This window comes from Delphinus delphis, chromosome 3 (genome assembly GCF_949987515.2).
Source record: "Delphinus delphis chromosome 3, mDelDel1.2, whole genome shotgun sequence".
NCBI lineage: Eukaryota > Metazoa > Chordata > Mammalia > Artiodactyla > Delphinidae > Delphinus > Delphinus delphis.
In genome coordinates, this window is record NC_082685.1 from 3,974,944 (window position 1) to 3,987,935 (window position 12,992).

General features: G+C 55.4%; 1 protein-coding gene across 5 annotated transcripts in view; it reads right to left on the reverse strand.

The window, feature by feature from the left end:
* CELF5 (CUGBP Elav-like family member 5) overlaps window positions 1-12,992 on the reverse strand; it is a 48,765-nt gene that overhangs the window by 4,356 nt on the left and 31,417 nt on the right. For 2 of the 5 annotated variants that reach the window (XM_060007418.1, XM_060007417.1), the window contains exons 3-11: window positions 12,283-12,334; window positions 10,319-10,447; window positions 8,760-8,839; window positions 6,945-7,091; window positions 6,047-6,188; window positions 5,816-5,962; window positions 4,258-4,320; window positions 3,527-3,610; window positions 768-911 (exon numbers count right to left, since the gene is read on the reverse strand). In XM_060007418.1, coding sequence (XP_059863401.1) covers window positions 768-911; window positions 3,527-3,610; window positions 4,258-4,320; window positions 5,816-5,962; window positions 6,047-6,188; window positions 6,945-7,091; window positions 8,760-8,839; window positions 10,319-10,447; window positions 12,283-12,334 — 988 coding nt within the window. Of the gene's footprint in view, window positions 1-245; window positions 298-767; window positions 912-3,526; window positions 3,611-4,257; window positions 4,321-5,815; window positions 5,963-6,046; window positions 6,189-6,944; window positions 7,092-8,759; window positions 8,840-10,318; window positions 10,448-12,282; window positions 12,335-12,992 lie in introns of those variants that run through there. The other 3 variants (XM_060007422.1, XM_060007420.1, XM_060007421.1) reach the window with 3 other exon arrangements.

Below are 12,992 nucleotides of genomic sequence, written 5' to 3' on the forward strand. Positions count from 1 at the left end.
CTCCTTATCAGTCTGTATTTTCTCACCAGTTTTATTTTTGTCTATACCATTTATAACTCCCTGGCCTATATCCTATATTTGTTAATTTCCATCTCCTCCCCCTGGACCTGTGCTTTCCAATTTGGTCGGCAGCCACTGGCCATGGGTGGTTATTTCAACTGAAATTCATTAAAATTAAGTAAAATAAAAAATTCAGTCCTGTGGTCACACTGGTCACATTTCAAGCACTCAGCAGCCACATGGGGTGGTCGGCTCAGACAGCAGAGATGTAGAGCATTTCTATCATCGGAGAAAGTTCTGCAGGCAGAGTGGCAAGACTGTGAGCTTTCAGAGGGCAGTGATTTTTGTTGGCTTCTTGCACTGCTGTGTGCCAGGCACAATGCTGAGCGGTGGCACACAGTAGGTGTACCATATGTCTATTTGTTGATGAATAAATGAACAAGGGAGTCTTAGAAATGCTGCATGGTGAGTCCTTGGCACACAGTAGGTGCTTAATAAGTGTTTACTTTGATTATAAATGTGATTCTTTTTTTTTCTTTTCTTTTTTGGCCACACCGCTCGGCTGATGGGATCTTAATTCCCCTACCAGGGATTGAATCCGGCCCTTGGCAGTGAGAGTATGGAGTCCTAACCACTGGACCTCCGGGGATTCTTTTGGACCAGACCTGTCTCATGGCTGACCACACCCTCCCAACCCCCATTCCAGGGCGAGGGGCGCGTGGGACGGGGCTGGCAAGCAGGAGGGGGCACCCGCAGCAGGGACTCACCAAAACATTTGCTCTGGTTGGTGGCCCGATCCATAAACACCTTGGAGGAGATGATATTGCCGAAGGGCAGGAACATCTGCGTCAGCTCCGTGTCTCCAAACTCCTGGGGGAGGTGGTAGATAAACAGGTTACAGCCTTCGGGACCTGTAGGTGGGGGAGAGAAAGACATAAAGCCCCCAAGGAGAGGAGGCGGACCCCCGGGGGAGGGGCACGGGTCCGGAGCCCACATCTGACATCTCCAGCTGTTGGGAGAGGGGTGCCCCGTGACACTCAGAAAGAAGAGGCGTGGAAGTGGCAGGAAGGGGAAGGCCGGGAGCCCTAATCCCTTGTCTATAAAATCCCACACTCAGACACTCCAAACCTCTAATGATCCTCAGGCCCCAGAGAACTTATAAAATTCGTATGATTCCTACCCTCCACAACTGAGATAAATTCTTCCATCCCAGACCCCAGATAATCCAAAAATCCCATACAACCCCAACCCCGGAAAATCCCTAAGCCTCAAACTCCTGGTCATTTATAGAAATCAGATCAACTGGGCGTAGGGTATACGGACACTCTGTACTGTCTTTGCAATAACTCCATAATTCTAAAACTGGTTTTAAAATGAAATATGCCTTTTTGAAAGTCTGATGATCACAGAATAAAATCAGACTAGTAATTGCCTGGTCCTAAACCCCAAATACCCAGATATTTTTCAAAACCTTGGACAACCCTCCAAACCTTGGATAATTTTCAAAACCTTGGATAATTTCAAAAATGATGCAAAGATAAAATCAAGTAAAATAGAGATTATTCTCTAGTCCCGAACCCCAGATATCCTGAAACCGCCGGTAATTTTTAAATGATATGCTATATCAACCAGAAATAATTTTTTAAAGCACAGCTAACCCTCAGAATCATCCCCTCCCCCAGTAATCCCCAGTCATGGCTCATATAAGAACCATAAATAATAAGAGCATTTGACAACCTTGATTATCCAAAGTCATCAACAGTCCTCAAACCTGCCTCTAATCCAAAACCTACAGACAACCTTCTCCCAGGTCCCCCCACAAAAAGGTAGCCCTCAAACCACCGAGAATCCCCCCACCCTCACAATGAATATTCCCCACCCCAGAAAATACAAAATCCAAGATTACACATTCACATCCACATCCACCCTTATCTTCCTGATGGGGACCACAGTTCTGCTAACATGCTTCTTGTTGCTGTCGTTGTTGTTGTTTGTTTTTGTTTGTTTGGCCGTGCCCCGAGACTTGTGGGATCTTAGTTCCTCGACCAGGGATTGAACCTAGCGCCACGGCGGTGAAAGCACCGAATCCTAACCACTGGACCTCCAGGGAATTCCCTAACATGCTTGTTTTTAAAATGCAAGTGTGTTCCCATACAACTGATATGTTATGGAACAGTTTTGAGCAAACAAGAATTTCGTGTTTGTCTGTGTGCTATCTCATCTCCAAGAAACACTAGGTGAATGCAGAAAACCACACGCAGCTGCACCGAACCTCATAAGAAAGCAAAATGTGCGCGCGCACGCACGCATGCATGCACACACACACACACACACACACACATACAGCTTCAACATCAACTTTCTCAGTTCTCCAAGTATGTTATGAGCAGGGCCCATCCCCGTCTGGGGTTCCGACTCTCCGTCTGATTTCAGACAAGCCTTTCCATCACTTCAAGGTAACTCACATGCTGCAACCCCTCGGATGCCACTTCCCCCTGCAAACTTGCGGTCTTTTCCAAGATAAAGTACCAAATTTATTGTACTCTTCGGGTATCTCTAAACTATCTAACACGCATAAAACTGTGCTACTGTTTTCATTAGCATCTTATCTTTTTTCTTTTTTGGCACCTCACAGCCAACGTTTCTGAATGGTGTACCACGACCCCATTTCCCCCACGAGCCTTGTAGTTGGTATTGTGAGGTTCTGCAAACTCAGGTGACTTTCCAGAAAGCATACATCCTGTTACAGCAGCACGGACTGCATCGGGACCAGCTTTTCTCCACTGCACCCTGCCAGTGTTCCCCTTCCTGCAGGCCCAGGGCAAGGGAGAAATTGAACAGAGCCTCACAGAAATCAGTCTGCGGGCCAGGCCACCCGAAAGCTTCCCAGGTCGCGGAGCGATTTGGGGCTTTTCTGGTTGGTTGCCTCTCCCCAGCCCCCGCCCCCACCCCCACTAGATGGATGAAGGAGAGGAAGGGCCTCCCTGGCTGAGTGCCCACCATGTGTCAGGAACCGCCGCTGCTTACTCCACAGCAAGGGGAGTAAGGTGGTCGCCTGAGTGGCAGATGAGGAAACTGAGGCCCGGAGTAGTGAGGTGCCTTCCTTATGACGCTCACAAGTCAGAACTGGGTGGATTTGAATCCCGGTCCTCCGACTCCAGAATCTAACTCCTCGCCCCCTTGACTTTACTGAGGAAGCCTCATTTGCCCCGAGATACCCCACCATGCCACCCCCTAAATTCTCTCAAAAAAATTTCAGAGAATCATCCCGTTCTGGGTCACTGCTATCCCTACTGGGTCGGGACTAGCCCCATTCCCACTTTCCGGAGGAGGAGACTGAGGCTCAGAGAGGAAGAGTCAGTCGCCCCCCCAAACACCCATGGGCTACGCCGGGGCTTGAACCCAGGTCTGTCCGGACCCCAGGCCGAGCGGTTCCCCGAGGCCAGGCCGAGCCGGGGGTCCTGGAGGTGGAGGGGGGCGGTCAAAGGGCGGGGCTGGCGCCCAGGGGAGGTCGCGGCCCCCTCACCTTCTCGCTGCTGCTGCTGCAGGAGGGGCGGCGGCTGGGGGACGCTGTGCGCGATGGGCGTGATGGCCGCGGTGGGGTACATGGCTGCAGAGACCGGGAGCGAGACACAGGGCGGAGCGGGCGTGAGGCCGGTGGGCAGCCGGTGCGCGTGGGGGCGGGGCTAAGACGTGAGGGGCGGGGTCACAGCTGAGGGTGGGGCCAAGACCGGGTCTAGGGAAGGCGGGGGTGTGGTCACATGGGAGAGACGGTCTGAGGGCAAGGCCAAGGACCCGTCTAGGGAAGAAGGAGGGGGCGTGGTCATTCGAGGACGGGTCTGGGAGGGGCGTGGTCGCATTGGAGGGAGGGGCCAAGGCAACAGGGAAGAGCAGAGTGGGCGTGGCCTGGCTGAGGGCGGGGCCAAGGCAGCCTTTAGAAGACAAGCCAGAGATCCGAGCGAGGCCCTGGCAGAGGCGGGGTCAGTCTGGGCAGGACATGAGGGGCGGTACCAAAGGCAGGTTATGAGGGGCAGGGCCAAATGTTGAAGAAAGGCGGGGCGTTGGGGAGGCCAAGAACTGGGATTGGGCCCAAAGTAGTAGGCACAGGCAGAAGAGGGAAGGTAGGATGAGAGGACGGCTCTGAGGGCAGGGACCATATCTAGGTGTGGCTAGGGGCGTGGCGTGGCTAGCCCAGGTAGGACGCCGGGGGCCGAGGGGCAGGGTCACGCGCGGGGCGGGGCCGCGCTGCCTCCCTACCTGTGTACTGCTGTACTCCGGAGAAGGCGGGATGAAGGGTCTCGGCCACCGTCGGGCTCTGAGCTGCGGGGCAGACGGAGGGGCTGAGTGGGGCGGGGGCAGCAGAAGTCGTCCATCCACCCCGCAACACCCACTCGCAGCTTCACTTCTGCATAAACGTTTCACAGGTATGGAAACATTTTACAGGTGGGGAAACCAGCTGGCACAGGGCCGCTCAGGTAGGAAATGACAGAAGCCAAACTCGAATCCAGGTTTCTCAGACTCCAGAGAGGTTTAACAATCAACCCCAACTCTCTGTCCCCATCCTGACCCCCCTTGGTCCTCTCTTTTATTCTCTGGATTCTCCAGGACTCCAGGTCTCTGCTTTTGATCACCACCCATCCCCATCCCTTCCCTTTATCCCTCCCCACACCTTGATCATCAGACACCCTATGGATCCCCTACGTGGCTGTGACCTTCCGACGGTCCCTAGGGGAGGACACAGGGGTAGGGGAGAGCTTGTCTAGGCAACCAGAGCTGGAGAGTCTGGGGAAAATTGAGCAAAAAAATCTTGAATGGAGAGAGGTTGCTAGAAGATGGGGTGGTGATGGGGGAGAGGTAAGACAGTAAAGAGGTCGCATGAACGAATTACTTTATAGTGACGGAACAGTTCTGTATGTAGATTGTGGTGGTGGTTACATGAAACTATACCTGTGATAAAATGACATAGAACCACGCACACACACACACACACACACACACACACACAAGTGCCTGTAAATAGTGAAGTCTGAGTAGGCTCTCCAACTCCCGTTGAGTTCATTGTACTGTACCAATGTCAGTTTCCTAGTTTTGACAACATACTGTGGTTACATAAGACGTTAGCATCCAGGGACGCTGGGTGAGGGGTACCAGGACCTCTCTATATTATTTTTGAAACTCCCCGTGAGCGCCAATCATTGCAAGGTAAGAATAAACAAATTCTCAGCGGTGGAAACGCAGATGACATACTTCACCTAAGCAAGGTGTGGGAAGATGTTTGCCTTGAAATTATGGTATAGGGTAGAGGAAAGTGAGACCTCTGCTTCAGGAGGGCAGAGCCCAGCCCAACAAATCAGTGCATGGCCAATATTGAATTAATGAATTAATGAGTGAATGAATGAATATGGGCACTGATATCTTCCCAAATGGTAACGATTACTAATGAAGATTGATGGTGCCATTCTTGGTACCAGGTGACGCGTTAGCATTTTACAGACTGATTGCCTCGTCAGTGCAATCTCATGAGATGACTGATGTTATCCGCCCCATTTCCCAGATGAGCAAACTGAGGCTCAGAGACTTAAAGAAACCTCCCAGGGCCACTGAACTGGAATTCGAACCCAGAAAGGTCTGGATGCAAAGTTTCTATGTTTAACCTCTTTCTCTGTGCCCACAGCTAGTATCTGTTCACCTGAGACTCCCTTTGTCCTGCCCCTTTGTTCCCTGGACACCAAGGCATAGGGACTCATGCTTGTCCCGGGGACACCCTCCCTGCCTCCTACCACTCTCCTCGGCCCCCGGGGACCACCCGAGTTACCTGGGTAGGGCACAAGGCCATTGGCATATACGGTTTCTAGGGCGGGGTGCCCGCCAGGGAAGGGCACAACACCTGCGAAGCCGTTGGTGATCGGAGCCACAAGGCCGGGCACGGCGGTGGTGCCGAGCAGCGGGGGCGAGTGCAGTCCTGGGGAGCGGAAGAGCGTCACGGGGAGCCTGATCCTGGCCCCGGCCCTGCCCACCCATCCATGGGTCCCTGGTGGACTCTCACCAGAGGCAGGGGCGATGGGTGTGGCGGGCAGCCCGTTAAGGCTGACGGCGCCGATCTGCTGGATGTGGCAGGGTGAGAAGGCCACGCCAGGGCTCAGGTAGCTGCCTGAGGTGGACAGGACCGTTGTCTGCTGCTGCATGAGCTGGGGGTGGAGAGGGAGTCAACGTGCACAGTCAAAGTGGCACCTGACCTGAGATCACGGCTCATGAGGTGGGGGGCGGGTCCTCCAGGAACTAGGGGGTCAGGCCGGGTGTCTTGGCTCAGGTCGGGGTCAGGGATCAGTTAGGAATTGGGGCTCAGCCTGGCATTAATTCTCAGTGTAGGATCAGGGCCTAGACTAGGTTCCAGGCTCATTTAGGAATGAGAGCTCAGCCAGGGATTAGGGCTCAGTCTAAGATTAGGACTCAGTCTGGGACCAGGGCTCAGCCAATGTTGAACTCACTCAGGGTTGGGTCTCAGCTTGGAGTCAGCCAGGAGGTTTAGCTAGAATTCAGGCTAATCTAGATTTGGGGAACAGCTAGGATCTGGGGGTCAACTAAAGGTTGGATCTTCATTTGATGTTCACGCTGGGTGAGGGTTCAGGCTGGATGTAGGGGTTGAGTCTGGTGTCCTGTCAGTCCAGAGCTGGGGCTCAGCTTGGGCTCGGAGCGTAGTCCATGGCTGGGGGCTCAGCTGGGGTTGGGGTCAGGAAGCGGCCTGGATTTGGGGACTCAGCCACAGCCAGAATAAGGCCCTGAGTCAGAAAGACTGGGCCAGAGAAACAGAAAGATGGGCAAAGAGGCAGAAGCCCTAGACCGAGAATAGATGGAGAAAGAGAGTGAGACAGACTGAGCCAGATCTCCAGAGAAGTCTCAGAAGCCCTGCTGGAGACCGAAGTGTGTCTGCTGGGGTCACTCACAGCCTGGGCGTAGGCACTGTAGGGGCTGAAGGGCAGGGTGAGGGACGGCGTCAGGATGCCCAGCTGGCCCACCATCTGCTGCATGCGCCGCAGTGTCCGCTCCTTGTCCGTGTCAGCAAACTTGACCACCAGGCTGGAGGAGGCACCCTGCAGGGGCAGCCGCAAGCAGGGAGGGAAAGAAGGGGGGATGTAGCCGGGACTCTGGGGTCCCTTACGAGGGGTGTAGGGGTGTGGATAGCAGCAGCTGTCAGCCCCACCCTCGAAGTCCCAGGTGCCACAGTGAGGACAGTCTGGAGATCAGCATCCCAGGTCTCGCACTTGACCCTGCAGCCCCCTCGTGCGCACAAGTGGGGCGTCCGGGCGCGGGGGGCTGCATCTGGGGCATAGTGAGGACCCTGACTGTCAAACACACTCTCAAAATGGGTGGAGAATCCAACTGCTGGAAGGGAACAATGGGGGCCCGCGTGGAGGACCCTATAGCTGTCACCCATACCTGAGAACAGGTAAGGCTCCAACCATCAGAGAGGTTGAATACCTCCTCTGATGGAGAACTCACTCTCTGTGCCACCCACCAGCTCCATCACTGGACAGCTCGGAGCATGAGAAAGCCTGACCTTCGGATGAGCTGACTCCTGCCCCTCTAAGGATTAAAACTGATGCCTGAGGACCCAGAGAGCAATAGAAGGAAGGATCTGAGACTGCCCTGCTCTTCACACCCATTTCCCAGAACAACAGAGGGTGGGTCCCCAAGGCCTGTCTTCCCCGTGGCAGATTTGGACATTTATGTACAGTGATGGTGGCTCCCAGGGCCACTTTCCTGGGAGGCAGGACCACCCCCAACACCTGTGTGGTCCCCTCCAGGCTCTCACTGCTGCAGGCCCACAGGCTCCCGGCTCCAGACTCGTCCCCACTCTGGCCCCACAGGGACATTTCCAAATGACCTGGTCCCTTCCCTCTGGGGCCCCCCATCACCCTAGGAGGAACCCCACGCTTCTCAGCCTTGAACCGCAGGCCCCTCCAGCCCCATCTCTCCCTGCTCCTCTGGGGCTCACACACATCTGCACACACTTACACATGCATTCTGCCCACACACTCATCATTGACACTCACACACACACATGCATACACTCCCAAATACGTGCACATATACTCACACACTCACGTGCACACAGTCACACATGTACACACGTGACTGCCTACATTCACATGCATGCTCACTCCACACACAGACATTTGCCTTCACACTCCTACAGATGTACACACGTGCACTAGCTCCCCCCACGTCACCCAGACACACACTCGCACATAAACACACATGTGCGCTCAGATACATACTTGCACATGTGTGCAAGTTAAGTTCGTGTGCTCACACGAACACACCCACTTAACACACTTGTGCGTATGCAGTCACACGTGTACACATGTGCATATGCACCAGCGCACACATGCACACGTATCCATACCCATTACACACACCTCGTGTGCACACTGATACCCACCTACTCACAACCACACGCTCACACACAGACATGCACACGTGCACACACCAACACACACACTGGCCTGCGCGTACTCGCGTACGGGCAGCCACGTGCTGGCAGGACATCCATACACACTCCACACTTACTTGCAGGCTCACACACACAATCACACACATACACCCACCCGTACCACCATCAGAGATTGCGCCTCTTCTCCCCACCATGACCTCTCTGAAGAAGGGCCAGGGGCTACCAGATGGCTGGGATGGTAAGGCCGGGCCCCCTTGCTCCTTTCCCACCCCTACCCCCATCGCCCAGGGCAACTCCGACTCACCGGCATGGTCTGGCTGCCATGCAGGGCGTGGATGGCCGCCTGAGCCTCCGTATGGGAGGAGAACTTCACGAAGGCACAGCCTGCTCCGAGAGAAGGGGAACGGGTGAGAGGCCACAGGAGAGGGGCTGACAGCCCTGCACGGCCGGTCAGCGTGGACACAGGCAGCCCAAAAGTCGGACATCCGAGAGACAGCCAGCCATTTGTTCAGACAGACAGCTGGACAAGGAAGGATCAGACAGTAAGACAAGCACACAGCCAGCCAGCCAGATAGCGGTTTGTCCAAGACCTCATCAGAGGGTGTGAGGAGGTGCACAGGTGGAGAGGCAGGCCCTGCCCATTAGAACAAGTGAAGGGGATGGGCTTAGAGAACGCCCGCTAGCCACCAATGCCATGAGATCCAGGGTTGTAATCAGATACGCAGAATTAGAGTGACAAACCATCAGACACAGACACAGAGAGATGCAGTCCTGTGGGCACACTCAGGCAGAGGTACACTCAGACCCAGACAGATACGCCCATGTGGCCAGAGTTGGATAGATGGGGACGAAAAGTCACCAGGCAAGGGGAGAATCAGGTGGACAGACAACCAGAGACCACCAGACACAGGCAAATCCAGACAGATGGTCATAGGCTACAGTTGCAGACAGAGAGAGGGCTATGGAAGAGCCAGGCAGATTTGGGGTAAGGGGGGTGAAAATGTTCCGGGACTAGATAGTGGTGACAGTTGCACAGTTTTGTGAATTTTGTGAAGCACTTCACTGTACACTTTAAAAGGGTGAATTTTACAGTATGTGATCATATCTCAATTACAAGAAAAGAGTCAGGCAAATAAACAGTCAGGGACCATCAGATACATTCAGTCCCAGTAAGATAAAGTCGCCAGGGCAGAGACAGGCAAACTGAGACTCAGTCCCAGACAGATGAACCTCAACACGTAGAATCAGGTAGACGGAGACCACCAGGCACATGGATACCCAAACAGAAATAGCCATTTGGACACTCAGAAACAGTGTCAGAGACTAAGAGACACAGGCGGAGTGATACTCAACCCTAGGTACATGCAGTAACGTGAGTAGACCGGAAAACAAGTTTCTGGAGATCATTAAACAATCATTCCTGCATGGTACAACCATACAGGAACGGTGGAGCAAGTAGGATCAGGCACAGGACATAGGCAAATCCAGACGGCAACAGCCCCATGGACAGAGTCAGGTAGAGACAGGCAGCCCCAGACGGACACGAGCACACGAGTAGGACCGCGTAGGACTGGACAGTCTCTGCTCGCCCCGCCCCCCGGAGCCGGCCCCGCCCTCCCATGTGCCGCTTCCGCCACCTGAGCGAGCCCCACCCTCTTGTGTACCTAGCGGGGCCCCATTCCTCCAGCCCGCTCTCCTCGTGCTAGGCCCCGCCCACTGTGGGCCAGCCCCGCCCCACGATCCCGGCCCCGCCCCCTGGATCCCGCCGCGCTCTCCTGTGCCCGCTCCGCCCCGCCCCATCCCTCCAGCCCCGCCCTCCCACAGCCCCGCCCCCAGCAGCCAGCCCCGCGCACGGCCCATCACCTTTGCTGCTGCCGTCGGGCCCCCGGAGCACGGTGCACTCGTCTATGACCCCGAAGGGCTGGAACAGCCGCAGCACGTCCTCCTCTGACTGCTGCTTGTTCAGCATCCCCACAAACAGCTTCCGGTCCCCTGTGGGCGGAGACACCACCTCAGACGAGTCCTAGGCTCCGGGAATTTTCTCCGTCCCTCCAGCAGAGAGTGGAGGTAGCAGGGCGTGGAGCAGGGCGCCTGGACCCCCCTGGGCCCTCTTCTGCGCGTGTGAGGGAGGACACAGCCACGCGTTTTCCCTGCCTAGGTCTCTCCACCTTTCCACGTGCCTGCGAGGTCCCACCTCATGCAGTGCCCCCTGCCTGGAATGCCTCTCTGTCCAACTGCTTCCACCCTCTGGGCAAAACGGCCTCTCCCTCCTATGCACTCAGAGTCCACACATAGTACCAGGGTTAGGAACTGCCTTGCCTGGCCCGGGTCCATGTCTGTCTGTCTGTCTGCCATCTAGATTTTCCAGGCAGGGGTGAGCGCTGAGGGCCCCTGCATCCTCACAGTGCCCAGCAGAGCTCCCTGTCCAACCTTGCCAGGGCTCAGGAGGGGCCAAGCAATCAACGTCTATTGAATGAATGAACAGTGTGTGGGCACGAGACCAGGTGCCTGGGGAGCCTGGGGTTGGCTTGGGGCCTGGCTGCAGGCCTGGCTGGGACCTGCCCAACTCTAAGGCCAGCGGCCAGTCTGGACCAGCCTCTCCCATGTGAGGTACCAGAACTCTGTCCCCCTCTCCCCCCGGGGGAATTGCACTGCTCCCCTGTCATCAGGAACGCGGCAGCTTCCTCTTCCAGGAAGGGTGAGCTTGGTTACTATGGAAACCCATTCTCTGGCAGCTGTCACTCATAGGGGTGGGAGGGAGGGAGAGACATATGAGGGAGAGAGAGGGACAGCGAGAGACTGAGAGACAGAGACAGGCAAAGAGAGACAGTAAGAGGCAAAGAGAGATACACAGAGAAGCACAAAGAGAACCAGAGAGATAGGAGGAGAGAAAAAGATTAGGAGAGAGAAACAGAGATGGAGGGAGAGGGAGAGAAGGAGAGAGAGAATAAGAGACAGAGAGACAGAGATGAAAACACGCAGATCCCCCCCCTCTAGTCCCTGACCCACAGTGGAAGCCAGGCTGGAGAGTGTGAAAACAGGCTCCCATTCCCGATGGGCTTTACCAGGATCCTACACATACAAAGAGGTCCTAACAGCCCTACCCGCTACAGCACCTCCAAGGCTGGCTGCTCTCCCTCAGCCCCCCATCCACCTGAGATGGGGAGGGGGGTCAAAAATATCCAAGAATGACTAGCCTTGGATCCCACTGGGGACAGCCAAGCATCTCCCCATGGGCACACAGCCACCCAGAGGTCCAGCCTAATGCAGACACGGGGCCCAGCCTGCACACCCACGCGCCCAGCCGGGAACAGTCAAGCACACACACTTGAACATATACACCCACGCAAAGCCCAGGCACGCAGATGTGCACACAGTCAGGCAGGCACCCCCACTGCACCTGCCAGAAACACACATGCACTTGGGCACACACTCGCATACGTCTGCGCACAGCCGTGCCCAGGAAGGCATGCTCATACACACACACCTGCACTTGCTCAGACATGCAAACATGCACACACACGCAGAGCCCAGAAACCAATCCATAGTCCTTCAGGGACCCCATCCCCTCTGCGTCTGAAGATCCCCGTTATTGCACCCTGAGATGAGTGGGGTATTTCAAGTTCTAGGGGAAAGCAGCAGGACCTGGCCACACCTCCCACTGCTGGGCCTGTGGTCCTGTGGTTAGGAGGAGGGGACACGGCCTCCCTACTCTCCCACCCCACCCAAGCCTGGGCCTCTGCCTCTCCCACCACCTTTGTGCAAGGATTTCCCTCCTCCCATTCCTCTGCCAACCCGCAGCCTGGTGGCCACGGAGAGATGACAACTACCTCCTCGGCTTTCGCTGTCCGCAGGCTTCACCTGGATTGGCCGTGCCATCTGTGGAGAGAGGGGGGAGGGAGGTCAAGGTGGGCAGTGGGGGTAGCATGGGTGGGAGCTTCACCTGAGCTCTGCTGGGCACTCCTGTCCACCTCCCCAGCCTCAGCATCCCACCAACCTCTGGCAGCAACCAGCACCTCAGTCACACCAAGTGACACATGGTCCCACCTACAGGGCTTTGCTCTTGCTGCCTGGAAAACTCCCACTTTGCCTTCAAAGCCCAGTAACAATAACCCTTCATCCAGGGAGTCTTCTTGCCTCCCCAAGTGTGATAGATTGTTTGCAAAGATGGCCCAACTCCTGCAGTCCCTGTATGTGACGTGATTTTGTGGTTCCTCTCATCAAGAACTGGAGTCTATTTCTCCACCTTTTGCTTTTGGACTTGGCCATGCGACTTGCTCTGACCAAGAGAATGTGGTGGAAGTGAAGTTGTGAGAGTTCCAAGCCTTGCCCTCAAGAGAAGTTGCCTTTTTGGAACCATGGAGGTTGCCAGGTGGACAAATCCAGGCGAGTTACTGGAAGACGGGAGATCTCATGCACAGAGATGCCCTGCTGACACACAACGCATGGGAGTCCTGGCTCAGCTAGCCTCAGTCGAGCCCCAGTTGACTGCAACTGCATGAATGACTCAGGACAAACCAGTAGAACTGCCCAGCTA